The sequence below is a fragment of the Crocuta crocuta genome, unplaced genomic scaffold (assembly GCF_008692635.1).
Source record: "Crocuta crocuta isolate KB4526 unplaced genomic scaffold, BGI_CrCroc_1.0 scaffold186, whole genome shotgun sequence".
NCBI classification, from domain to species: Eukaryota; Metazoa; Chordata; class Mammalia; order Carnivora; family Hyaenidae; genus Crocuta; species Crocuta crocuta.
Genome location: NW_027551569.1, coordinates 5314468 through 5341776, shown reverse-complemented (window position 1 = coordinate 5341776; position 27309 = coordinate 5314468). Strand labels below are relative to the sequence as shown.

The following is a 27309-nucleotide window of genomic DNA, read 5'->3' as shown; positions in this document are numbered from 1 at the left end:
TCCGGGGAAGCCTTTTTCCACTTCCAAGTCCGAGCCCTCTCATCTGACATGGATGGTGCCCCTCCTGGGTTGCCCTGGGGACCTTCTGCCAGCACATCGACAACTGTTACCACACTACATGGTTCTTGCCATGATCGGACTGGGTCCCCAGGGAGACGATAAGCTCTAGGGAATGGGTCTTACCTGGAACTAAACCCCATGATTGCCACGGAACCCCAAGTCTTCCCACAGGGCCTGGTGCCTGGGAAGTCGTTCGGGTGTCCGTATAGAAGGTGATCCCCAAAGTCATCCATCCTCCCTGTATTCCCCACGAGGACGAACTAAAGAAGTTTGGCCAATTTGCCTGTGGAAACTTAAAGGGTTCTAGATAAAATAGTCAAATGTCTACTTAAAACAATGCGTTAATTTTAGTTACACTTGTGTACTTTAAATCACATTTCGTAAATATACTATATTTTTTGAAAAACATTTTCCTACTCACATTTTGCTTTTTTAAATACTTTATTACTTTTTTAATGTTTATTTTTTATTTTTGAGAAAGAGAGACAGAGCACGAGCAGGGGAAGGTCAGAGAGACAGGGAGACACAGAATTCAAAGCAGGCTCCAGGCTCTGAGCTGTCAGCACAGAGCCCGACACAGGGCTCAAACTCCTGGACTGTGAGATCATGACCTAAGCCTGAGTCTGACGCTTAACTGACTGAGCCACCCAGGCGCCCCTCTATTCACATTTGTGAAGCAAGATTATCAAACTTGTCACGGAGACCTTTGACTAAAGTGTCTCTGCCTTTTCTAGGGCCACCTCCTGATTCATTTAATAGTGTTTCAGAGCACACTGTCTTTACTCCTATCTTAGTTACTTGAAATTTTAAGAGTATATATGTGCTCCTAAAAGGGTCATTTTGAGCTATAAGTATAGTTCCTAGGGCATTAGCACAGTTCTTTTTTATTTGTGCCGGTTTATAACCATGATTTCCACAAGGTATTCGGTACTCCACTGCTTTTGACACTCATTTAATTGTGAGGTCAGATTCTCAGGAGTAACTAAATTTGCATGAAATATCTTTACCCCCTTGTTACTGGTTCAGTTGGATGACTGGCATTGGTTGAGGCCTTCTTCGGGCAGTGGCTCTTCCGCCGTGATGGTTGGTTAATATAAAGTGGTGGGCATAGCACCTCTGTTATGAGATGTCACAAAGTCTCAGATATTAGGCAACTTCTTTTCTACAGGACAGTGTTTGGGGGACACACCTGCCTTACGTTTGACCTTATGAAGTAGTTATTCAGCTCTTTGTTGAATATTGATTGAGTCTCAGCCACTGTATGGGGAGCTGAGCTGAGGGTGGATCAGAGGCCCCCATTCTGTGGGGCTGCCGTCTGGGGGGAGGGCACACAGAAAACACGATAGCATGTAAAGATGCATCATAGCCGACTTGAGGCAGGTGCTGTGAAAGAGAAGAGCTGATGATAAGATGAAATTGATCTAGTTTAGAAGATCAGGAAGGCCATGCTGAGAAGATAACTTCCAAGGTAAGGCAAAGCATGTGGAAGAATCGTGGGGTTGGCACTCCAGGCAGAGGAAAGAGTTGATGTGTTTCAACCAGAAAGAGGACCAGTGTGGCTGGTGTGAGTGCGGGAGACAGGGACGGAGATGGGGCTGCGGAGGCTGGCGACATCCCGGGTCTGGGTGGTGGGAGGCTTGGTGTGTGGTGTACTTGGATTTTCTTCTAGGAGCAGAAGCCATTGATGAATAAATGAGCACATACTGCTGCGGGGAGGGTAAAGCCATCCTGTACCCCTTCCTACGTCCCCAGGGCATGTGGCCAACTTAGCAGGTCACCAGGAGGCCCTTGGAGCAGCTCCTGGTCTGTGACTTAAGATGAGGAGGGCAAGTAGGAAAGAAGGCCTGGCAGGCACTGCTTCATTCACGGGGGCCCAGACGCAGGCTTGGAAGGAAACTCCCCACGGAAGGGGCAGGGAGATGATCGATGGGTTATCCTGCCTTGGACCACCTCCAGGCCTTTTGTGCTGGAGAATGAGGCCGGGGGTCCCATGGGACACCAGACAAGGGGGCTGCAGAGACCGCCAGGAGTGAGCGGGAGTCCAGACTAGGTTGCTGTCCCAGCCCTGCTACTGACCAGCTGGCTGACCTTGGGCAGGGACTTGCTTCCTCTTTTCTCCCCATTTCCTCATCTGTACAAAGAGCCCATTAAACCTGCCAACCGATTGCTGTCTGCAGGGCACTGGGGAAATGAGAAGACCAAATCACAGCTGGAGTGCAAGTTAGGTGAGACAGAGCCCGGGGCCGGGGGGTGGGCATCTCGGAGGAAGGCCGTGCGAGTAGGAGGGAAAGGTGAGCGTGTCTGGCAGAAAGAACAGCAGGAGCCAGAGGCCCAGAGGAGCGGGAGGTGCTCCGCTCAGAGTGGGGGCTCCGGTGGCAGAGGCTGGTGGGGAAAGCAGCAGAGGCTGGTGGGGAAAGCAGCAGGAGGCTGGATGTCACAGCGCTTCAGGGGCTTTGTGGAGGAAGAATATAGAGTAATACTGAGATTCCAGGGCTGTGTCGCCTGGCTTAGAATCCCAACTTGACAGTTTCTTTCTTGGTCAGCTTGGTAAAGTTACTTAGTTTCTCTGGGCTTTAATTTCCCTGTCAGTGAAATGGGACTAAGGGGGCTCATAAACTGTTTCTGCCGCTGGAACCGATAGTTACCGCAGATGGCAGACGTCAAATGAGTCATGCACGTGAAGTTTTAAGTTTAGTGCCTGGCATGTGAGAACTCTCAAATACATAGTAGTTGTTTTTGCTGCTTGTACTTGGCAACAGGAAGCCGGGGAAGGTTTTTGAGCAGAGAATTGTTGCGATCTCATTTTTGCAAGTTAATTCTGGCAAGGTAATTTGGGGAAGATGGTCTGGATGTGGGAGAGTCTAGGGGTAGGCAGTCCAGGTAGGAAGTGATTTTCATAGTCCAGATAAGAGATCTGGGTAACCATCCATTTGGAGGCATCCGAGCCAGCAGTGGCAGAAGGATGAAAAGGAGAGGTTGGGCTTGAGAAACTTCTGGAAGTAGATTCAGTATAAAAAGAACAGTGGCTGGATTGAGACTACCCCTGCTTAGGTTTCAAATTTAGGCTGGTAGGGGTACAGCGAGGTTATTTGAGGGCCAAGGAAACAAAGATAGAAGAATTTTCCTAGTGGAAGAAGGGTGGGCCGGGAGCAAGGGGTTGGGATAATGGACAAAGTTTGGAACATGCTGGGTTTGATCAGTTCACAGGTCTTACTCTGGAGAGTTGGAACTCAGGGCCTAGAGCTCAGGAGTGGAATCTAAGTGGGGTTTGGGGTCTATTGAGATCTTCTAGAGCAGTGGTTCTCAAAGTGTGGTCCCCAGAGGAGAAGTACCTGGGAGCCTGTTGGAAATGCAAATTTCCAGCCCCACCCAGGTTGCTAATCTGAGACTGGGGGTGGGGGAGGGGGTGGGGCAAAGCCATCTGATGCAACATGCCCTCCAGGAGAGCTTTTTCTAGAGAAAGCTCTTCTGAAGGAGAGGGGCAGGGGGTGGGGGGCAAGAGGAAGGACCTGGTGAAAGGACCTGGTGAAAGGAAGGGAAGTAAGAGCCTTGGAAGGAGACGGGGAAGTACCATCTTGCGTCCGTTCCAACATGCACATTTTCCCCACTGACCTCTCTGAATAGAGCTGTGTGCTGGTTACTCCATATGGATGCCCCTGCCCTCACATGCACATCCGAACTTGCAGAAAGGGGCCAGTGACCTGGGAGGTAACCCCCGAGATGACAGTGGACGTTCTTCAGAAGTGCAGCCTGGTTGCCTCTCTTATTAGCAGAGAGGACAGTTCTGTGGGAAAACACAAAAACAATGACTTTGATCGAGAATGATTCAGGAGAGTCGCATTTGGAGAAGTTTTAGTGACACCTTTGATTTTTCTTCTATTTTCTCTTCCGTGTATGCACAGGGATGCTGTATGATCATATCTCTGAGTAAATCTCAAAGAGATCTTTAAATACGAACAAACATGAAAATGCTAGTGGCAAGGAAGCACAGTTGTAGTTTGATTGGCAGAATTTCTTCTTTCTCGATGCTACATAAAAGAATGATGCCTTCTTACTACCGAAAGCACCTTAGAGGCAATGTGCTGAATTGAAAACTGAGCGGAGACCTTGCAAGAGTCCCTGCAGAGGGAAGGGAGATGAGATCTTAAGAGCTAGGTGTCCTCTGCGTCAGGAGGGACCAGGACAGGGGACCTGGGGCAGGCAATTGCATTTGACAACTAAGAGATCACTCCTGAATTCTAGGATTCTCCAGGTGGAGATTCTTGCTTTCCATTTATTTACTGTTTGTTTTTTTTTTAAGTCTCTTTATTCATTTTGGGAGAGAGAGAGAGCACACTTGTGTACTGGAGGGGCAGAAAGAGAGAGAGGATCCTAAGCAGTCTGCATCAGCAAGGAGCCTGATACGGGGCCTGAACCCACAAACCAGAAGATCACAACCCGAGCCAAAATCAGGAGTTAGATGCTCAATCAGCTGAGCCCCCCAGACGCCCCATCACATTATTTGCTTTGTATTTGAGATACAAAAATGAGAGGCCCGGTAACCTCTATTCCCAGGAAGCACAAGGACAACACACAAAATCGTGATTCTGAAACACCTAGCTGGATGCTTCAAGTGGAGGGTGATGGATGGCCTGTGGGGGCAAACAGGAAGGAACTTATAAACCTACCCAAGACAGAAGGGAAGATGGTGTCATGAGCTGAGGTCCAAAGTTGTGGGAGAATTTACCAGGAGGGGTTTCAGGTGGAGGGAGGTAAGAGAGGGTTCGGAGGCTCCAGAGGTATTAGCAGAAGCTACAAACTTAGGGCCCAGGTTGGGGGAGATGAGGACGGACAGGTCAGAGTTGGCCAGATCATGAGAGCCTGGTAGGCTTTGCTGTGAAGGATAGATTTCATTCTTTATGTGATAAGGAGCTAGCTGTTGGACAATTTTTTAAACTTAATTAATTCTTAAGGTAATTTTTACCTTTTATCAAAGTGATGTGTGCACTCACTTTAAAACCATATGATAGAAATGTAAGTAAGTCTCAGAATGAAAAGTGACAGTCCTTGGCCCTTCACATTCTCTTTCCTCCCCTCATGATCCAGAGTTAGCCCTTGAAGAAAAACTGTCTTCTAGAGTTTATCTTCTTAGTCCCTAATGTGATTTTTACAGCGATGTTTACTGAGTTGGCAATTTGGGCATTATTTCTTGACTTCCTGTTACGGACAGTGAAGAATTCTTTCCAATTAGACAACTCATCCAATCACATACATTTCCCGTCTTCCCATTGTCTGAATACGATTACATCATAATTTTTGGTTAAATGTCTTTGCTTACTGCTAGTCTCTTCTCCATTCGTCCGTGACTCTTCTTCTGGCTTGGAGCCCCTGTTTTCTGGATTCTGCCTCTTCCTCTTTTTGCTCCTCCATTTTGGGGAGAGCACATGCTGGAAAGGTGCAGGTAAGGTAAAACTGCTGATACCTTAGAAGGAGGGAAATGTCCTTACTCATTCCTTCAACACACACCTGAGATTTCTATGTTGCCTTGATATAAAATTCTGGCTGGAAGTAATTCCACCCCCGACCCCCACCCCCACCATGACACCGTCGCTCCTTTTCTTAATTTCTGGTGCTGTTGTCAAGCAGTCTGAGCCATCATTTAGAGACTGTATGCAGAGACCTCACACTTGCACATACAGTGCTGGGGAAACTGCAGTGAACAAAGCAAATAAATATATGAAGTCCCATGATGAGTGCCAAGGAGAAAAAAAGTGGTGATACACACAAGGGGTGTGTGTGTGTTTCTTGTGGGCTTTTTCCCCTGTGGTTTCAGATATGGTGACCAATCTACTTCTTGATCCTCTGTATTTGACTCATTTTTTTCACTCTCCCTGAAAAATATTAGAATCTTTTCTTTCTTTGACCTCTCTCTGATTGAAATTTTTACAATAAAAGTCTATGTGGTGTGTTGTAGGTCTTTTTATTATTCATTTTTTCATGTTTCTGCTTTGAGATCATTGAAGAGTCACACCCAGTTTTAAGAAAGGATGCAGAGAGATCCCAAATACCTTTCACCCAGTTTCCCCTGAAGGTAGCCTATTGCGTAACTACAGGGCAATATCACAGTCAGCAATTGCCTTTGATGAAATCTGCCCACCTTATTCAGACCTTACCAGTCATACACCCTCTGTGTGTGCATGTGTGTCTGTGTAGTGCGTTTGTGTTTAGTTTATGCAGTTATATCACTTCACGGACTGCTGTGACTATCACCACAGTCAGGCTACAGAAGAGCTGCATGTATGAAAGATTCCTGGCTTTACCATTTTACCCCATAACCACTTGCCTCTCTCTCCTCTCCCTCACCCCTGGCAGCTACTAATCTATTCTTCACCTCTGTAATTTTATCCAGATCTGTATTCATTTATTCTGCCGGGCTTTCAGCGAGACTTTTTGTCTGGAAACTCATATCCTTCAGGTCTTAGAAATTTTCACCCTCCACCCCCTCTCGCTCTTCTTCCATTTCTGCCTTTGTGACCACTTCCTGTCCCGCTTTTTTCTCTTTTAAACAATTTGAAAGTTGGATAGAGAGCTTCTAGGATCGGTTGTCTCATTCTTAGATCTCTTCTAGCCTCTTGTCCATTTCTTGGCTTTTTTGTTCTGTTCTGGAGTAGCAGCTCCTCAGCTCTTCTGAATCTTTTATGGCTTTCATATTCATATTTTTAATTTCTAGGAGCTCCATGTTATATATCTGTAATTTTTTACTGCATGCTGTTCTTGTTTCATGAATGCAACGTGTTTATTTTTTTCTTCTCAAGTTGGTAGTGTGTTGATTATTGCTTTCCCAGGCTTATTTCTGTTTCCTGCTTTGTCCTGATTTCTTCCCACATTCTTTTCCTTCATTTATTTGTTTTGGTTAGCTTTCATATTGAAGACTTTTTATAAATGTATTGGTGGTCCTTGGCTGTCTGTCTCAAATGGACATAGGAATAAAGAGCATAGAGGGAGCATTTCTTTGCTTTCTTTTCATCTTCTGGCCTGCTGTCTGATGTTGCTCATTCCCCCAGAGAAGCAACCTGTAAATTCCTATCTTGAGATGGGGTGTGGAGTGTGCAGCCTGCTAGGGTTTGGAAGCAGGCTTGGGGTGGTCTCACCGTTCAGGCATCCTGCATTTAGCTTCAGCTTTCCTTCTGCCTGAAGTAGAGTGGGTCCTTGAGTCCAGAACTTGGCTTGCTTACAACCTCCTGACATTAAGCTGGCTTCTCTTGGGTGGGTTGCAGAGGATTCCTAGGTGGCTGCGTGGAGTGGTAGCTAAGTCCTCCCAGCAAGTTGCCCTGTTTTCGGCGCCAAAGCCCATCACATCTTTTGCTGTATCTTGAGCCTTTAGTGCCCAAGGATTTCCAAGGCTCTGCCATACAAATGGCTTGTCATCTAGAGCCCCCTCTTTGGCAGCTATGGGTTTTACTTGGTCCATTCTCCTGTGGCAGTTCTCACCCCATGCTGCCATGTAGTGGGCTTTGGGGGGGGTGCAGTGTGCCATGATGGAGTTTTGCACAGGAAGCTTATTAATGTCCCTAGGGGCAGTGTGGGGGTGAGACTGGAAGGGGAACTAGAGACAGGAGGCTAGTGCATGGAAGTGAGGCAAGACGTGATGAGTGTGGGGACTGACTAGCTGTGGCCAAAGGGGAAGGGGGATAAATTGTGAATGAAGTAGGATGGGAAGGATCTTAGGAATAAAGGAGAGGGAAGAGTCCAGGATGCCACCCCAGTTTCTGACCTCGGTGGGGATGGGGGGGTGGCTGAGATGAGGAGCACAATGGGAGGAGACAGCTGGGTGAGGATGGGTTCACTTGAGGAGGTGTGAGGAACCGTAGGGACTTGCAGGTGGAAATATCCAGCAGGCAGATGGATAAAAGGGTGTGAACATAGGCCCTGCTTCTTGCTACTTATCCTTACCAAGTATGTGATAGCCGAGGCCAGTGGCATGAATGAGATCATCCAGCTCGGAGGTAAGGAAGAGGGAAGGGTGGACAGTTGAGGACAGTGGGCCGCACAGAAGGAGATAGCTGTGTCCCCCAGAAGTGATATAAATAGAGAAGTGGAGCCAACTGACTACTGGCCCAGCCCTTCGACGGCAGTGACCTAAAATGGCGGCCATTCAGGCTGTGATGTTAGCCAGCGGCCTCTGAGACATGTGTCCCCCAGGAGCCCTCTGTCCAAGCTCTGTGGCCCCACCCCTGAGCCCCAGGAGAGGACTGCCCACTCCCTACAGCAGTTCAGAGATAGCTGATGGTGATGCCCTTGGGGTTTCCTTCCTGGGGCATAGGATCAAAGGAGCTGATGGTGGGGATTTCCCCTCTGCCTTGAGGCCAGAGGTCATGCCGAAGTCCAGGTCAGGTTCTGGGCGTTCCTTCCTCCCTTCCCTATCACAGGTGCACGTGTACCAACTCTGAGGTCACCAGTCTTAGCGTTCTTAAATGTCAGAATGGGTGGCTAACCTCACATCTGGCATCTAGAAGACTTACCCGGAGTCTTCCGTTGACTTTACCCTGGTGGCCTTGCCTGCATGTAAAAATAAGCATCGTAGCCTTGAGTCCTCACTTGCCCACACAGTTACTCCGAGGAATCCTGTACGTGCTTTCTGTCCCTGTATCATGCAGCTTATAAGATGGGCATGTGCTGTGCCCATTTTACAGATGAGGAAGTCCCAGAGAAGTTAGGTGACTTGCCTGAAGTAGTATCTGCCTGCATCTATATATTAGAACTCTGAGTGGATGCTAGCCATTGGCTAAGTCCTTGTCCTATGAGAGCCCACCTCCAAACCTGCGGAGCTTCCCCTAGTGGTGGGTGTGGGCGTGTGTGTGTGCTCACCACAGATGCCCCTCCCTGCTCCTGAGCTCTCCTAGACTGCCCTCCAGAGACCGCAGGAATTCTGATGAATTAATCTCATCACTTTATCGAGGAGGCACTTAGAGAAATTACAAGGCAAGGCCACCAGCCTGGCTTTCTGGCAGCCAGCCGCTAGGGCCATAAAACAAATTGAAAGGAACAAAAATAAATAAATAAAAGCAGAACTCTCTCTTCCTCTTGCACATGTGCACACACGCGTGGGGTTGAGAACATGGTGCGGTTCTTGTTGTCAATACTCAGCCCTCTTGTCCTGGGAGAGCACCAGTGCCAAATCAACAGACATTTCTTGACCCCCCTGCTAGAGCGACAGCCCCGTAAAACCTGGGATCAATCCTCCTTCAAGGGATGACAGGTCAGCTGCGCAGCCAAGCCCAGTGAAGGTGAACGGCTAGCAGCAGGCCTGTGGCCTCCCGAGGCTGTGTGAGTTACCTTGCCAGGTGAACACAGGGCCGCCACGGGCCCTGTGAGCTCACTGCACAGTGGTTCAGAGCAAGACTCGAGCCAGACCATCTGGGTTCAAGTCCTTGCTCTGACTCATCCTGGACGCCGCTCTCATCTATAAGATGGAGGAAAAGATGTTTACCTCCAGAATTGTTGGGAAAATTAAAGGTGCAGTATATGAAAAGCACAGCCGTAGCTGCTTCATGGGAAGCACCTGTTCTGTTGGCTCTCAGTGTATATTGAGCGCCTCCTGTGTGCTAGGCACCTGGACTACAGAGGAGCTGGTCCAGGAGTAAGACAGGCGATGGCCAGGAGTAGCACCTATCTCAATGGGACCTGGAGGTGTAGACGGGCCGGGTGAGGTGGTGGAGGGACCTTACTGGGTTTGTTCTCCATGGCTGGAACAAAGGCCAGAAGCTTATGTTATCAGTGAGTTCCAGGAACTGATGATAATGCGGAACATTGGGGGATGTTGAGGCTGGAAAGAGAGGTGTAGGGGTGGGATGGTGGCAGGAACCAACTTCTACAGACCCTCCTAAGCCAAGATAGACTTGGATGAGTTAATTTATATGTGTGTTTTTCTCCTCTGTTTACTGGGCTTCTAGGAAATACTGAAATTATTTGCCAAGAAGCCGCACAAGCCAGAGTGACCTAAGAAATGGTTAGGTAGGGTTGGATCAAAGAGGGGAGGGGCTTGCAGATCTTTATCCCTTTCCCCCCTCTCCCACCTTGCAGCACCAAGGGGGACTTTTAGCCCCCCCCCCCCCGGGAGAAATGGGAGGGAGAAAGGTGATAAGGAGATGGTGGCTGGAATTCAGAGGGAGATGCAGAGAGACAGAGACAGAGATCTCAGGTGCCCCGGGCAAGTGGTCATGTTCCCAGTACAAAATGAGGCTAATTGCACTCACTGTGTTCTTGTGAGCACTCCCCTTGTAACTGGGCTCAACGATTTTATGACTTCAGAGCCCTTTGTCAGGGGCACAGCTTGGTTCCTGCTGGCTCGCAGAGAATCCAACAGTCCGAGTTTTCCATAGGCCACTCGGGGAGGCTGAGGCACAGGGACGCTGGAAGACCGCTCCCTCCTGAGTTCCTCTAGACCACCTCATCTGCTGGGGTGCCAACAGCGGGGGCCCTGTCTGGTTTCCCCAGGCTGCTTGTGGGGTGCAGGGGTGGCACAGGGGCTCATTTCAGCTCCCCTAGTCTCAGTTTCTGGGCCTGTGAAATGGGGCACCAGCAGGCCCACCTCCAAGGGACCTGTGAGGAGTGGGGGTGCGCACAGAAGCAGGTGCGTGGTTGGATTGCTAACGTGGGTGGGGTTGGGGGTGGTAGAGAGTCAGAGGCCAGGCAGGCCTGGAACTGCCCTTTCAAGATCTGTCTCAGGCCAGGAGTGACCTTTCAGAGGCTGCTCTGTACCGGCCAGTGCCCTTGCTGGGTGAGGTGGGCCCCACAGCACCCCTGCTTCGGAGAGTGTCCCTGGGCCTGAGGAGAGGGTTAGGGGGGCAGCCTTCTCCCTACCCCTCAGGTGGACATCTGCTGGGGGTGGGCAGGGGGAGGCTTGCACTGATTCTGAGCCTGGTCTCCGAAAAGCACCGGCTCTGGCAGACCTCACAGAGTTGGGGCAGGGGCTGAGAAGATTAGATGAAAAGAAACAGCACTGGGGTCGCCGTCTTGCATCGTACCTTCCAGGTGCCTTTCTCTTCACATCCATAGCTACACGATGCATATTTGTTAAGGGACTGTGGACGGGTAAGAGTCCAGAGGACAGATGCTACTCCCTGCGTTAGAAAGGCAGCCACAGCCTCTCCTGTAAAATGGGGGCAGTGTTGTACCCGTGATCGCCGTGAGGATTCAGTCAGTGATTTATCCGGGACGTTTTTATTGCCTGGCTTCTGCGTGGCCACGGATTGGGTGGTAACCCACCCAAGCACTTGCCTTTGCGGGGCTCACAGCCCCCTGGGAGCATGGTAGCCGTTAGTATAAGTCAGTGAAGGGGCGAGACAAGAGTGGTCACAAATTCCCTATGTAGTAATGCCCTGTGGTTATATAATCACCAGCTCACACCAAGGAGTGCTTTACGTTTTGTGTTGTTTTTTTTTTTAAAGTAAGCTCTGTGCCCAATAAGGGGCCTGAACTCAGCGACCCTGAGATCAGGAGTCCCATGCTCCATCAACTGAACCTGCCAGGTGCCCCAGTACTTAATAATTTTTAACGATCTTGCTTCATCTTTCATTTTGGAGACATTACACCCTGCTTTGCAGATGAGGAGACCGAGACTCAGGGAAGTGATTGTTTCTCAAGATCAGCAAGCTGAGTGGCCCGGCGTGTGGAGGGGGATACGGAGCACAAGCCTTGGGCCCTGGGGCCACCGGGGCTGGTGGGCTGCACTAACATTCTGGTCAGCGCAAGGAGGTGTCCTCCGCCTGGCATGAAATGCCAGCTCAGTGGTGCCTTCAAAGCCGTGGGTGCCCCTTCTTCACAGCTGTGGCTGCCTGGCCTACGCAGCCCTCCGGGCCTGGCATCTCAGTGTCATAGAGGGTTGGGAGCATCTTGACCAGTACCTCAGAGCACGCACCCGGGATGAGGGGCAGGTGTCGGTCCAGCCGGCTGCTGGCTGGGGGTCCAGGACGGCACACGGCAAGCCTGTCTGTGTCTGGTTACAGGGAACATCGAGTACAGCTGCCCGGCCACCAACGAGTGTGAGATCACGAAACGGAGGCGCAAGTCCTGCCAGGCCTGCCGCTTCATGAAATGCCTCAAAGTGGGGATGCTGAAGGAAGGTAAGAGGCCTGCGCAGCCGCACTGTGCTCTGACTGAGGCCCGGGGGGTCCCTTCTTATTGGGTGACTTGGACCCCCGTGTTCCTGCCCCCTGGAATGCTCAAGCCCCGGAAGTCTCTGCACGCATCCCAGGTGGGGCCCCTGCTCCCTGGGGCACCCACCTTTCCTTTCGCACAAGCGCCCCGCACACAGGTTTGTGGCCACCTCGTGGCTCCACTCCCAAGGAAGACACAGGCTGGGCATCAGAGGTTCCCCATTAAGGGTCCTCTGGAAGATCCCGACCCCACCTGGGCCCTAGAAAGCTGGCTTGGCCCTCTGGGGAAGGCCTTCCTTTCGGGGCGAGGCCTTGGTCCACCCTGGGAGGGGTGGGCTTGACATATGCTGCTTTATCCCTGGTGGCCCTGGAACACGGGGGTCCAAAGAGCAGAGACATTACGGCCCAGAAAGACACAGTGTTCTCTCCACCTGTGAAGGACAGCCGTGTCCTCCCGCAGGTGGGCAGGACTTGGCTGTCAACGTTGGGGATGCCCTCCCCCTCACCCCCCGCCACCGTGGTCCCGGCCACCTCATCGCCTTATTAGCCGTGACTGCCGGCAGGCAGCATGGGCCACAGGTTCCGGGCGTGGGATACACGCTGGATTTCAAAGACTTATTACTAGGATGATAAAAAGTATAGAAATGAAAAAGTGTAGTAATTATTTTTAAAAACGGGTTGCCTGTTGAGATGATGAGATTCTGGATGTAGTGGGTTAAACAAAACATATTAGGACATTAATATCACACGCTGCTTTTTACCTTCTCCAAAGTGACTGGTAGCTGATTTCACGTGACGTGTGACTCCTGTTATTTGGACAGCGCTTCTCTGGGTTCCCCTTCAGCCCCTACCCTCTGGATCTGCTCAGATAGGTGACCGTTGTCCAGGTCCATCTTGGGGGATGGGTATTTTGTGTGTTTCTCCCCTTCTTCAACTTTCGAGGGAGCTGGTAGAGGTTCTTACACATCTGCTTATATGGTTCTGGGCCCTGGGATCCTTCCAGAAGTGGGAGGAGGCTGGGAAAGAGGTATGTACCGAAGATTGCGTGATGGGGGAGGGGCTGGGAGTGAAAAGGAAGGGGCTGGTCTCAAATGCAGTCCCTCACTGAGAGGGGGCTTCTGGAAGCCCAGCCCAGGCTTTGAGGGACCCAGAGCACTCCTCTCAAACCTCCCCCCCATGCATCCTTGGGGAAGGAGTTGCTAATTTAATTAGTGCTTTGTCAGTAGGACCGCTTGGACTTTGTGTGGAAATCAAAGCCCCCCCAGTTTCCATCCCAGGCACCATCCGCCTTCATCCCAGCTCAGCTCAGCATGTGACCTCTAAAACAAGCTCCAGAAGCAGTTCCTCAACTACGCCTATGTCTACATGGCATGTTGGCCTTTAAACTGCATTTCTCATTAGCTGCTTCATTGAACACCTTCAAGATGGTGAAGCCATTCAGTTATTTAGAAACATGCTAGCTGCTTCATGGGGGGGGGGGGGTGGTCAAGTGAAGAACAGTCTTCTTTCAAGATTAAAAATAGGCTGTGTTAGACCTCCTGAAAGATTATGAGTTCATGTTGACGTGACACAACTTTAGTCATATCCTTGTGTAGGGTGTGACCCAAGCTAAAGACTGAACAGGGTCCCCTGATTCCTACACCAGGCTCTTTCTGCTCCTCCAGAGCATCCTGGGGCTCACAGATGAGGAAACTGAGGCACAGAGGCCCTCAATGGTATGTTGTAGTGCTGGCCTCTAGACTTCCTCCTCTGAGGGCCGCTGGAAGCCAACTAAGGGTTTCTAAGTCTTAGTGAAGCTCCTAGCTTGTAAATCCTGAGGACAGGGGCCACCACCATGTTCTGGAAGCTGGGCATGAAGGTGTGGGGTCAGACTGGGGCCAGTGTCCAGTGGCCTTTCCTAGTTGTAGTTCGTGGCCTCACACTGCTTGCTTCACAGCCTCTGAGGATCTTCGAGCAGACAGGAGCTGCCGTGTTCCCAGAATGCTCCTGAATTTTAAGAATTGAGTTCTGCAGGGATTGGGGCTCAAGGCCTCTTCCACCCTCATTCTCTTGGTGATTTGCGGGGAGCTGGGACCAGTGCCTGGGGTTTCCCCATGCTCTGTGCTGGGTCTGCCCCTACCCCAGCCACCCCGCCCTCACCCCAGGATTGTGAGCTGAAGAGCAGGGGAGGGAGAAGGGGAGATGAGGAAAAGGGAGGTCCACCACTTGAAACCCCTGGATTGCCTCTCAGGAAGGCTCTCCCTAGGGACTCCCTGATGCAGGGAAGAGAGAGGCCCCTCAGAAAGGGGGAACCCCAAGGGGGATTCCCTGATGGCGGAGAAGTGTGTGGCACATGGGTGGCAAAGGCAGTCAGGCAGCCAGCACAGGAGAGAAGCAGGGTAGCTGCTGTGTGCCCCGGAACTGCGGTGTTGGGGGCTGCTGGGGGGCACATGGGCCCGAGAGAAGCTCCTGCCTCAGGTGGGGAAGATGCGCACGGCAGACCCCAATCTTGGCCTTCCTCTGCTCTAAACAGCCCTGTGGTTGGCCCAGGCCTTGGCTCAGGAAAGCGTGCAGGACAGCCTTTCTAGAGTGGTGGTGACAAGGGGCATCTGACACTCCTTGGGCCCAGCCTGGAGAGGCCCTTTCCGGAGCTCTGCCTGGAGGAGGAGAGGGCCCTCCTCTCTGCCACACCGCCCAGTGCTGGCAGTTCTAAATCCAGAGGGGGCAGGCTGACACAAAGGCTCCCCGAGTGTGGACAAAGCCAAGTGCCTCCATTTAGTTTCTGCCCCCCGCAGTGCAGAGCCTTGGCGGGCTCCTGCGATCAGAAGCTCCGCGGGGACCAGCCCCCTGAGGAGGAGCCTCAGTGAGGAGCGTGGGTCCCTGCCAGGTTGGGGCTCTTGGCAGCTGCCCCGGCTCCTGCTTTTGTTTGGTTGTGCCCCCACCCCTTTGTGAGCAGGCGCCTAGGCCCCTGGGACAGGCGCGGGCTCCCTGCCTCTGTGCCTCCCCTCAGACTTGGCCCTGACTCTGAGAGGCAGACTGCAGCCTTCCTGTGGGCTCCTCCTCCTGAAGGATCCAGGGTGGGCGCCACTTGGAGGAGCCAGGGGCTGGGGTCCCAGGTCCCGGGAAAAGGCAGGAGGGTGGCGGAGGCTGGGGAAAGGGAGTGAATGTCGGCTCCCCGCCTCCCCGTCTCACCTGCACATCTGAAGGTGGTTTCCTATCTTCGGTCCAGCAGCTCTAGATGTCTTTTACAGTTTTTCTTTTTAATTTTTTAAAATATTTATTTTTGAGAGAGAGGGCTTATGTGTGGCTGGGGAGGGGGAGGGGCAGAGAGACAGAATCCAAAGCAGGCTGTCAGCAAAGAGCCTGATGTGGGACTCGAACCCACAGACCATGAGATCATGACCTGAGCCAAAGTCAGATGCTTAACCGACGGAGCCACCCAGGCCCCTGTCTCTTACAGCTTTTCTTTTTTCAAGTAAAACACCTTAGGGACTGCTTCATAATTTGGGAGGCCGGCATCTGTGGGGTGGCGTAGAGAGGGGGAAGGTCTGGTTGCGGGGCTTCCTGTGGCTGAGCGTCTGCCTTGAGGCTGCTGTCGCTCTGGAATCATCCACCATGCCGTGTAGGCAGTACCCAAAGGTCTGTCTCACTTTAAGCAAATCCAGTGTGTGAAAGTCCGCATTTTCAAAGAAAAGAGTGATTGTTGTCTTCATAAGAAATCGAACACAAAATCGGCACTGGGTTGTGGGTTGGTGCCTGCGCCCTTGCCCCTGGCTCTGAGGGAGTCTTGCTGTGTACGTTATTTCTGGCTTGCACTCCTGGGCCTCTGCTTCTTCACCTGTAGAGCAGGGGCATTGAACCCGCTCTCTGTCAGCAGGTCAAGGTGGGGACCAGGTGGAACAGCTCCCTGGTGAAATCCACTGTGGGACTGCTTTAAGATACCACCTTTCTGGGCGTGTTATTAAATTATTTGATTCAAAGGCAGTCTCTTTTGCACTGAGCTGTTTCAGCCGCCCAGCCTGTCTTGTGAGGTGAGGGTTACTGGCGGCCCCGATCTTCCTCCTGGATTCGCTGGTAGGAATCTTACAGGTGACAGCCATCCGGGGCTGGCCCCCTGTGTGGGGTCCAAAGTCAGGATGGGAGGTTCCCTTGGGACAGCAGTGGAGAGGCTCTCCCCCAATAGGTGGGCTTCCCTGCCTGGCCGGGTGGGGCCTGACAGCCTCTCAGACAAAGGACCTGGAAAACCGTTCGCTGCTTGTCACGGGACGCCCTCCGGCTTCAGCACAGCTCTGGGCTTTCAGCAGCTCTGCCTGGAAGGCCTGTCCTGCGAACTTCACCTTCTTCTCCTCACCTCGCTTCACCTGCCTGGGGCCAGCAGCCTCCCTGTCCCGCTCCATTTCCTCCTCCTCTCAGCCCTCGCCTGCCTTTTCCCCAAGTGTTTTCTGAAAGATATTTGATTTCAGTGAAAGCTGGGCTGACGTCCATGCAGTGTGCTCTCACTCGCTTTGTGCTTGTCGGGAGGGCGGAGGGCTCCTCCGGGATTCTGGGTAATTGGGTTAGTGGCCAGCTCATGTCAGGAAATTAAAAGGAGGCTCCGATCAGGTTCCCGCTGCATGGGATTTAATGGCTTTGTATTTATAGAGTATTCTGCCTCTAGCCCCTGCCAGAAATACCACTTTTCTGGCCCTGTGAATGAAAAAGAGGATGAGAGATGGCTTGCCTTTAAAAAGTCTTTCTCTTTTCCAGAAGACATTCGTGCTCTGAGACAAACCCACTCTCCAGCACTTCAGAGAACAGTTCTGAGCTGGAGCCCAAGAACACCAAGATGTATCCGTATCCCCCTCGGACCACTTTTCCATCTTAGGCGCATGCGGACCGACGCAGATGCACGCACACGTCTGACGGTTCACGAGGTCTTCCCAGGTGGCCTGAAGCCTCCGGGCCACTCAGGCACGATGACCCGATGCCCTGTGGCTGGGGAAATGTTGACTGAATGAAGTCATAGGGGATGATCCTGTCTGTGCCGAATCCTTATTACTGTTCGTTCGGGGCTTTGGGTGTGCCAGAGCATTAAATAACAGGTTCAGGGGTCATGCAGACCCAGCGAGCCCTCGGTGTCACTGCTAATCAGCTCCTTAGGTGCCTTACTTAAACCTCCGGAAGCCTGCTTTTCCTCCTCTGTAAAATGGGAATCATAATCCTAGCCATTTTCATCATGCTCTCTACTCTTCAGGGAAGGCCCTCGGGTTGTGCCACCAAGTAGGATTGGAGGTAGATATTCTTCATCGTGTGATGGAAGCCGTTTTCTTTTGTGATCCGGAAAGGGGTTTGGAATCTCCCACGGCCTCTCTTCCTGATCCTTAGCTGATGACCTTGTTTTCCATTTTCTTGAAAAAATACAAACAGTCGAGTAGGGGATTCCACCTGCGATTGAAGCCTCACATCTACCTGTTGTTTTCTGTCTTCGCCCCTGTTCGAGGTATCTCTGCTCCTGCCAAAAGCCAGGCTCCTGACCTGTGCTCTGACTCTTTCTCTTCCTTTATCAAGGACTTCAGTCCTGTAGGATCACTTGTGCTTCCAGCATCATCAGACTCTTCCTCACTATTGGATCCTTTTCATCGCACACACATACTTTCGTTTTCCCCTTATAAAAATCAAATTGAATTTTAAAAGTCCACAATTATACTTTGACCCTTTACCTTCATCCAACTACTGCTACTTTTACTGTGCTCCCCTTTTCAACAAAATTTCCCCACTTACTATATCCACTTCCTTATCCCACCTGCTTTAAAAATTTTTTTTCCTTAAAAAGTAAACATTGGGGTCCCTGGGTGGCTCAGTCGGTTAAGTATCTGACTTCGGCTCAGGTCATGATCTCACAGTTCGTGGGTTCAAGCCCCGTGTCGGTCTCTGTGCTGACAGCTAGCTCAGAGCCTGGAGCCTGCTTCAGATTCTGTGTCTCCCTCTCTCTCTGACCCTCCCTTGCTCGCACTCTGTCTCTGTCTCTTAAAAAATGTTAAAAAAAAAAAAAAAGAAACATCGAATAGATTCAGAAAAACATTTAGAGTATATTAGTTAGGCTAAGGCTAAGCTTCTATAAAAAAGAGACTCTTTTCCCCTCTCAAAACAAACAAAACCCGGAAGCTTAAGCAGGATAGAAGTGTAGCCCTCTCTTATCTCTCCTGTAATAGTCCAGAGGTCAGAGGTGATCTGGGACTGGCTGGCAGCTTGGCCCTTCTTAGAAGGTGGACCCAGTTATCACCATCTTTCGGGCAGCTAGAAGGAAGCCTAGCCTAGCCAGATCATTGGAAAGGTGGGACCCAGAAATGCCATGTTCCTCCCATTCACAGCCCATTGGTGGAGCCTGGGCATATGGCGACATCTCTATAGGGAAGTCTGGGAATTGTAGTCTTTAGCTGGGATGCCATTTGTCCAGCTAAAGCTCTACTGGTATGGAAAAAGGGAGTAATGTATTTTGGTGGGCAAAAACTGTTACATGCCAAAAATATATGTAAAGGATGAAGAATACTGGTTCCTTCCATCCAATATAAGAAAAAAACCAACTATCCTTACTTTTCAGGTTCTGTTTGTGCCCTTCTCCATTTTTATTACCCTCAGAGGTAACTTCCCTGGTTTCACATTATTTTGTCTTTGCTTTTTCAAAATTGTTTTTTTTAATGTTGTACTTTTTTTAAGTTTATATGTTTTTGAGAGAGCGAGTAAGCAGGGGAGGAGCATAGAGAGAAGGAGAGAGAGAGAATCCCAAACAGGCTCGGCAGTGTCAGGGCTGAGCCAGACATGGAGCTTGATCTCACTACTGTAAGAGCATGACCTGAGCTGAAGTCAAGAGCTGGAGGCTTAACCAACTGAGCCACCCAGGTGCCCCTAATAGTTTTATCATATGTTTATATCTCTATGGATATTGGGGGGGGTTGTTTTAAATGAAATTATACTATGTATATTCTGCATCTCAATTCTTTTAGTTAATTCTTATTAACTTTATTAATAATAAAGAATAATAATTCTTTATTAACTAAAAGAATTAACTACTTCTTTTAGTCCCTCATCTGAAATGAGGGACATCTGGGTGGCTCTTTTGGTTAAGCATCTGACTCTTGACCTCGGCTCAGGTCTTGATCTCAGGGTGGTGAGTTCAGGCCTCGTGTTGGGCTCCACGCTGGGCATGGAACCTACTTTAAAAAAGTATTTTTCTGAGGTGAATGATCTCATTGCACGATGCTGTAATCCGTTCATTTTCATTTCTCTATAGCAGGAGTCAGCCAGAGGATTAGTATTTTAGGCTCTGGGAACCAGAAGGTCCCTGTTGCAGCTATGTAACTTGCACCATTGTAATGTGAAAGCAGCCACAGACGATCCAGAAATGAATGAACAGGGCTGTGTCCTGATGAACAGACAAAGGACTGGGTTTAGCCCACAGACCTTAGTGTGCAAACTGCTGAACTATAGTATCACTGGATGAGTTTAAGAGAGTTTGATTTTCCTTTCTAGTGCTGAGGAAGCAGTGCTGCGTGTGAGTCCTGGTGCACACGCATAAGGGACTTCAGGCCTGGGGGTAGAAGGGCCAGATATGTGCGTCTTCCACTTTATGAGATGATATGAAGTTGTTTTTTCATTTCGTTGTACTGATTTACTGCTAGTGTTCAGATGTTCTGCTTGTCCCATATCCTCAACGACACATTTTAAAAATACATATATTTGAGAGAGAGAGAGTGAGCAGGGTGAGGGGCAAAGAGAGAGTGAGAGAGAAGAGAGAATCCCAAGCAGGTTCCATGCTTTCAACACAGAGCCTGATGCAAGGCTCAGTCTCACAAACCATGAGCCAAAATGAAGTGCCGGACTCTCAACCAGCCGAGCAACCCGGGTGCCTCATCCTCACCAACACTTAACTTAGTGTGTGTAAAATAGTGTCTTATTATCGCTTTAGTGTATATTCTCTTCTCTATCATATAAGCACATTCCATATGTGGTCCAGCCATTTGGGTTTCCTTTTCTGTGAGGTGCTTGTCTGAGCCCTTTGCCTGTTTTTCTACTTTATTTTTTTCTCATTGTTTGTAGAAATCTTTATAGATTCTGGTCATTGTATTAGTCATTTTTCAGTTGTTGGGGTTGCAAAAAGCTCCCCATTTGAAGCTTCCTTCTCTTGACGGAGTCCTTTGATGATCAGAAGTTAATAATTTTAATAAATTGAATTTATCAATCTTTTCCTCTATGGTTTACACTTTTATGTCAGTCAGAAAGTTATTTTAATCTTTTTAACGTTTATTCATTTTTGAGAGAGACAGACAGATAGAGCATGAGCGGGGAAGAGGCAGAGAGAGAGGAAGACATAGAATCCATAGCAGGCTCCAGGCTCTGAGCTGTCAGTACAGAGCCTGACGTAGGGCTCGAACTCACACACCATGAGATCATGACCTGGGCAGAAGCTGGATTCTTAACCGACTGAGCCACCCAGGCGCCCCGGAATCAATTTTTGAGTACGATGAGCTCTTTACCCTCAGTCTGCCCTGGTCACACCGCACCCCTGACCACAGCCCTGAGCCTGCCCCCAAACCCCTGGCTGAATCTGGTACCCCTCTGTCTTCCCTGACTCAGGCTCTTAGTGATATTCCAAATAGGTGGCCAACCTCCTGTGCCCTTTTCTCTGTCATCCTGTTTGCCTGGTTTTCTCCTTACCTCTCTCACTGTGCTCTTTATCTTCTTCACCAATGCTTCTCTTTCCTGCCCTTTACATGTTGGTGATATTTGGGACCTGGAACCAGGTTCTTCTTCACCTGCACCCTGCAGGTGATCCCTTCTAGGTCCAAGACTTGATACAGATGGCTCTCAGTCTTAGACCTCCCGTTCCAGCTCCTTCCGTGCATTCTAGATACCAGTGCCCAACTCCCCTGCTGGCATGCCCACTGGGGTGTCTTATGAGGCATCACACAGACTCTACACACTGGTATACCCCACCACCTGAGTCTTCCCCATCTTAGGAACGGCACCCCTATTTGCCCCTGCTCCAGCAAAACCTAGAAGTCATCCTGAACTTCTTTTGAGTCAGTGTCCAAACTATATTTCAGATCCTCCTCCTTTTCTTCATCTCCATGGCCATGACCCTGGTCCAGGGAAGCACCATCTTCTTCCTGGACCGTCACAACCCTTTCCTACCTGGACTTCCGATTCCAGTTCCTGTTTAATCCAATTCCCACAGCAGCCACAGTGATCTTTTTTAAGCACTAATGTGATTCTGTCACTTTGCTTCATATCATTCAGTGGCTTTCCATTGTACTTAGAATAAAATCTAAGCACTGTCCTCTGATCTTCAAGACCCTGCCTGCGTGGTCTAGCACCTCCCCACATTTTCAGTTTCATCTGGTCCCCTTCCTTTCCCTGCCCCCTCACCCCTGCTCACTCTGCTCCAGCCTCATTGGCTGACTTTTGATCCTCAAGCATGATGGACTCTTGCCCACCCTAGGGGCTCTGAACTGTTCCTCCTGCCTGGAATGCTGTCCCCATGGTCAGCCCCACATGCTTGCAGCTGTAACTTAAATGTCATCTCAGAAAGGCCTCTCTTCCTACTTCATTTCTATCATATCCCTTTGTTTGCTTCCCCACTGAACTTCTCCCAATCTGAAATTACCTTATTTATTCATTGTTTGTTTGCATGAGGTTTACTGTGACAGCTGCTAACCCAATGGCTATTGATTTAGGGGCTCATGAATTCTTCTGCAAATCTGGTGGAAATTCTTCCATAAAGCATATGCAAGTACTTGCACATAAAATTTTGCAGACAATTTTAGGAACTTCACAGAACCCCTGAAGCCCACCTCAGAGGGTTCTGCAGTCAGATTAAGACCTGTTATTACAGAATCAGAGTTAGAGGTAGAAAGAACTGTGAAACCATTCAGACTCCTGGATGGTAAATTGCCTTGACAGACTGTCAGCTGTAGGGTGGGGAGTGGGCCACCTAGATACATCATCCAAAGGCTTAGGCACAGTTGGGATCAGTAGGTAAGAATGCTGTCATCGATTAGCAATGTCTGCCACAGACTAGGAAATGGAGGGTAGTGGAACAGCAAACAGCTATTTGCCATGCCTGATACTGTGCAACTGAATTTAATTTGCCCAAGGCCACACAGCCAGTAAATAACAGAGCTGGGTGGTATTTAGTCTCCTTGGTTATGTGAGAATTCCTTTTAAGAAGCCCATCCGAACTCAAAGTGGATGGTTTGACCAATAGCAAAGCCTGTAGCTTTTCCTCAAAGGGGAAAAAAAAGGAAGGGAAAGGAAGGAGAGACTGGGTCTAAACAGCTTGGCCCTGTCACATGTACAGTGTCGGCGACTTTTTGGCAGCTTAGAATGCAGGGCCAACCCAGACTTGCTGAAATGTCCTTGGGCCCATGACGTGCTGAGTGAGAAGGGTCCAGGGGAGAGAGCAGCAGGAGATGGATACTTCCATAGACAGGAGGCCAGGAGCTCATCACTCAGTACCGTTGTACCCACCCAGGAGCCGTTGGCACAAGTCCCAGAATATTAGGTAGCATGTGGCTTTATGCACTCACAGGGTGCTCTTGACTTCTAGTGAGTCAGGCATGAGGCTGTCTCCACCATTATGATACAGCACCAGGGTAAGAGGCAGCCCTAAATAGACATCCTGTCCTAGGCAGCAAGGTGAGCTCACCTGTCACCCAGACAGCACAGGTAGCTAAAGGAATCATCGCCTGTGCAAGGGGTGTAGACGATTGCTTAGGGCACTCTCCTGCTGTGCTGGGGCACCTGTCAGCATGCCCCATGACCCGCAGCCTCTGGATACCCATACCTCCTTCTGTCTGAGTGGTTTTCCCGTTTGGAGATGAGTCAGTCGTCATTTTGTAGAACTTACAGGGAGAGTCAACCCCGGAGTCCCCAAGGAGGAACACTGGTCAGACTAAGTATTGAATAAAACAGGTTTAGCATAGTGCTCCCCAGACCCGGCAAGTCATCAGAATCCCTGGAAGGATGTTGAAAAATTATCCATTCCTGGACGTCGCGCCAGACCTGCTGACTCAGCACCTCAAAGGAGTCAGTAGTCAGAGTCTGTATTGTTCAGAGGCTTTCTGGGGCGCCCCAGTAATCCCACAGACTGGTGGTCTCAAGGTCAAAGCAAAGGAGATGGGATTTGGAGGTCAAGGTTCCAATCCTCCCTCTGACATTTCCTGGCTGTGCGACCCTGAGCAAGTCACCTGTCCTTTCTGAGCCTCAGTTTCCCCATGGAAAGAAGAATCATCCTGTGTTCTCCCTCTCTCAGTATTGTTAGGCAGAGTTAATGAGATACGGACATAGCTTTGTAAACTCCTGCAGCATGGCACAAATGTGAACCTGCTTACATCGTTCATAAACTAAGGACACTCAATTGAGGCAGGGTGGGCTGGGGGCGGGGTGGGAATGCTGGGTCAGGGGAAGAGAAGGGTCCTAATCATGAAAACTTGGCTATGGCTGGAGAGATCCGGCCCTTAGACATGGATAGCCGCTCTGCAGAGGAGACCAGAGGACACAGGTACAGAGGCCTTTCCCTCTTCAGCCTGGTCTGAGCCTTGCCTGTGGGAAGAGAAATGTGACGGGGGCAGTGCCTGGGCCAGGCTCTGGGCCAGATGCAGGGCCACGCTTTTCAGAGCTTCAGCTGGTTATTTTTAGTGCCTGGCTAGAAAAGAAAGAAACTTGAACTGTCCCCAGCTGCTGTGCCCCTGCACACGTGGCTATTTTTACTTCCGAAAGACTGGGATCTTGTCCAGCTTAGGGAGGGAAAATCCGAAGAAAGGAGGGAGGTGGAGGGAAGCAGGAATTATTTTACTTCCATTAAGAAAAATGCCAGAAGGCTGATCTTATCAAGTCAGCAAGTGGACATCTGATCAGGACGGCTGCCACCTCTGGATGCCGACGCACCTGCAGTGGTTGGGAGAGGTCAGCAGATGGGCATGGGATCGAGAGGTCTGGGGGGCCTGCAATCCCTCCTTCCAAGGACTTTATGTCCCAGAGTGGCCCTGCGGCTTCTTTAGAATTTCCTGTGCCCTGAGTTGGGAAGTAGGATGGGACACAGCAGGTAGAAGGATCCCAGCCCAGTGGTGAGCCTGGTGGGGGCTGGGAGCCGTACAGCTGCAGCCAAGGCAGAACCTGGGTCCTGGGCTGGACAGAGGCAGTGCTCCACCCTGTGGGCATATTCAGGAGAGAACCTGTGGAGCTGTGTGTCCCTGGGCACACTATTCAACCTCTCTGAACCTTAGTTCCTTAAGGGTTTTGTTTAACGTATCTGACTTATGTAGTTACAAGTAAGGGGGTGTGTTTCCCTCTCTTCCCAAGAAGGCAGTCAGTTCCTGCCAGATCCTACCACCTTCCATAAGCAGATGAAAGGAAAGAAATTGCTATGAAGCGCCTACTGTGTACCAGGCACTTTGTTACTTTCACACATTTTATGTTACTTAATTCTACTAACCTGAGACAGTATTTTTAAAATTTTTAGTAGCTTTGTTAAGATACAATTCACTGCTTATTAAAGTGCACACTTCAGTGGTTTTAGGTATGTTACATTATTACTTTTTTAATGGTGGCAAAATATATATAACAAGCATTGCCATTTTGAAGACCATCTTTAAGTGTACAATTCAGTGGCACGAAGCACATTCACAGCGATTCTGTTTCCCAGACTTTTTCATCATCCCAATCAGAAAATCCTATACTCACTATGCAGTAACCTCCATTCTCTCACCCCCCAGTCCCCAGTAGCCTCCAGTCTACTTTCTGTCTATTCTAAATATTCATATAAATGGAATCATGCAACACCTCTCCTTTTGTGTCTGGCTGACATGTTCAGGTTTCATCCATGCTGTAGCGGGTTTCAAAAGTTCATTCCTTTTCATGGCTGAGTAATATTTCCTTGTACGTATGACCCCGCATTTTATTTATCCATTCATCTGTCAGTAGATCGTTGGGCTGCTTCCACCTTTGAGCTGTTGTGAGTCTTACTGCCATGAACACTGAAATAGAAGTATCTGTTAGAGTTCCTGATTGCCGTTCTTTTGGGGATATACCTCGGAATGAAATTGCTGGGTCATGTATGGACATGTATGATAATTCAGTTTAATATTTTGAGGAACTGCCAAGCTATTTTCTGCAGCAGCTGCACCATTTTGTATTTCCACAGGTAGCCAACATTTTTAATTCACCTTTTTATTTTTGAGATCATTGTAGATTCAATGTAGTTGTCAGAAGTAATACAGAGAGAGTCCACATGCCCTTTACCCAGTCTCCCAATGGTAGCAGCTTGCAAAACTAGCGCAGTATCACAGCTTGGATATTGATATTGATACAGTCACGATAGAGAACACTTTTAAGGGTGAAGTATTTTTAATAATAATAATATTAACTGACACTTAATGATCACTTATTAGGTGTCCTTCACAGTATTTTAAGTGCTTTATTAATTTTTAATTTTTAATTAAAAAATGTTAATGTTTATTTATTTTTGAGAAAGAGAGACAGTGGGCATGAGCAGGGGAAGGGCAGACAGAGAGGGGACAGAGGATCTGAAATAGGCTCTGTGCTGACAGCAGCGAGTCTGATGTGGGGCTCGAACTCACAAACGGTGAGATCATGACCTGAGCTGAAGTTATTCGCTTAACTGACTGAGCCACCCAGGCTCCATCTTACGTGCTTTATGTATACTAACTCACTCGATACTCAACAACAATCCTATGAGGTGCATCTTGTTATTTTAGTACAGGTGTAGAAACTGAGGCACAGAAGGTGAAGAAGCTTGGGCCAGGCCACCCAGGTACTGGGGGGCTAGAATCAGGGATTCTATCCAGGTCTGACCCTGAGGCTAGTGCTTCTTTCCTGGCTACTCCCCCTGTTCACTCTGCCTTTCCTTGCAGGGGTAACCAAGCACATCTCACCTTCCCATTGTCTTGGTCAGGGCTGGGCAGGAGCCGATGTCCCCTCAACAGGTCACCAAAGAGGATTTAATGAAGGAACTATTTACAGAGGGCCAGGTGCATTCGAGGGAACCAGTCAGAAGTGGTGATGGCCCCCAGGGCTAGCAACAGTGGGGAGCCTTTAGCAACGCCAGCCTGAAAAGACTTGGTGGGAATTGCCCGAGCAAGAAGGTGAGAATTGTACCTGTTCTCAGAGGTCAAAGTCAGGCTGCATTCCTGCCTGTGTGGTCTTGGCAAGTTACTCACCCTCTCTTACCCTCAATTTCCCCATCTGTAAAATGGGCTAATAGAATCTTCCTTTAAAGTTGTTGCAGTCCCTAAGTGAAATGGTTAGAGCAGAGGTCACCCCAAATAACAGCTGGTCAGTAGATGTGAACTTTTCCTTATACTCGTGTCTACAAGATTTAGCAGTTACCATGTTGGCTCCCTGTCTAGTCTTGAGCTTAACTACAGGACTCAGTCTGCACAAGAACATGGATTCCAGTGATTATTGATCTTTTTGAATTCTTAGCAAATTTATGAATGCTTAAATTTGGCCCACACCTGTTAAGGGATTAACAGTGCTGAACAATGATTAAAACAAAGGATATGTATTCAGTGTAGTACTTAGAGATCTGGAATAGCTCATATGTAAGTATTAGGAATCATTTAAAATCAGAAAGTATCAATAAGATGGTACAATCAAATAATCCCAGACAGTGATTATAAGTTGATTAGTATTTTAATATGCTCCCTGAGCCTGCTTTTTTAGATAGTTTGCTAAAACTATAAGAACACAAACAATAAGGCAACTCTCATTTCAAGTTCAAGTTGCCTTCTCTCTCTTTTTTTTTTTTTTCCATTTGGTGTTTGTAAGACTTAAGCATCCTCATTTAAAAAGTAATTGCCCATTTTATTAGTGAAAATTGCTTTCTGTTGCAAGTTACGGAGAACTTGACTGCCAGTAGCTTAAGCATCGATAAATGAGATTGATTTCCCTACCTACGAGGGACTCTGGAGATCGGCATTTGCTGGCGTTTCGCAGGCTCTTTCTGTCTTCTTTTGGTGTTCTTTGGCTTCCTCACTTGGCTGCTACAGCTCTAACCTTCACCTTCCAGGTCAGGGCAGGAGAAAGGCAAACAGAGTTGCACCAAACATGTCTGTCTCTTGTACTGGAAAAGCAA

At 49.3% G+C, this 27309-nt stretch overlaps 1 protein-coding gene across 1 annotated transcript in view; it reads left to right on the top strand.

Moving 5' to 3' along the window:
- The window catches only part of ESRRB (estrogen related receptor beta), a 106893-nt gene that overhangs the window by 57672 nt on the left and 21912 nt on the right, over positions 1–27309 (top strand). Inside the window, exon 3 of the mRNA XM_077750734.1 lies at positions 12048–12164. Coding sequence (XP_077606860.1) covers positions 12048–12164 — 117 coding nt within the window. The remainder of the gene's footprint in view (positions 1–12047; positions 12165–27309) is intronic.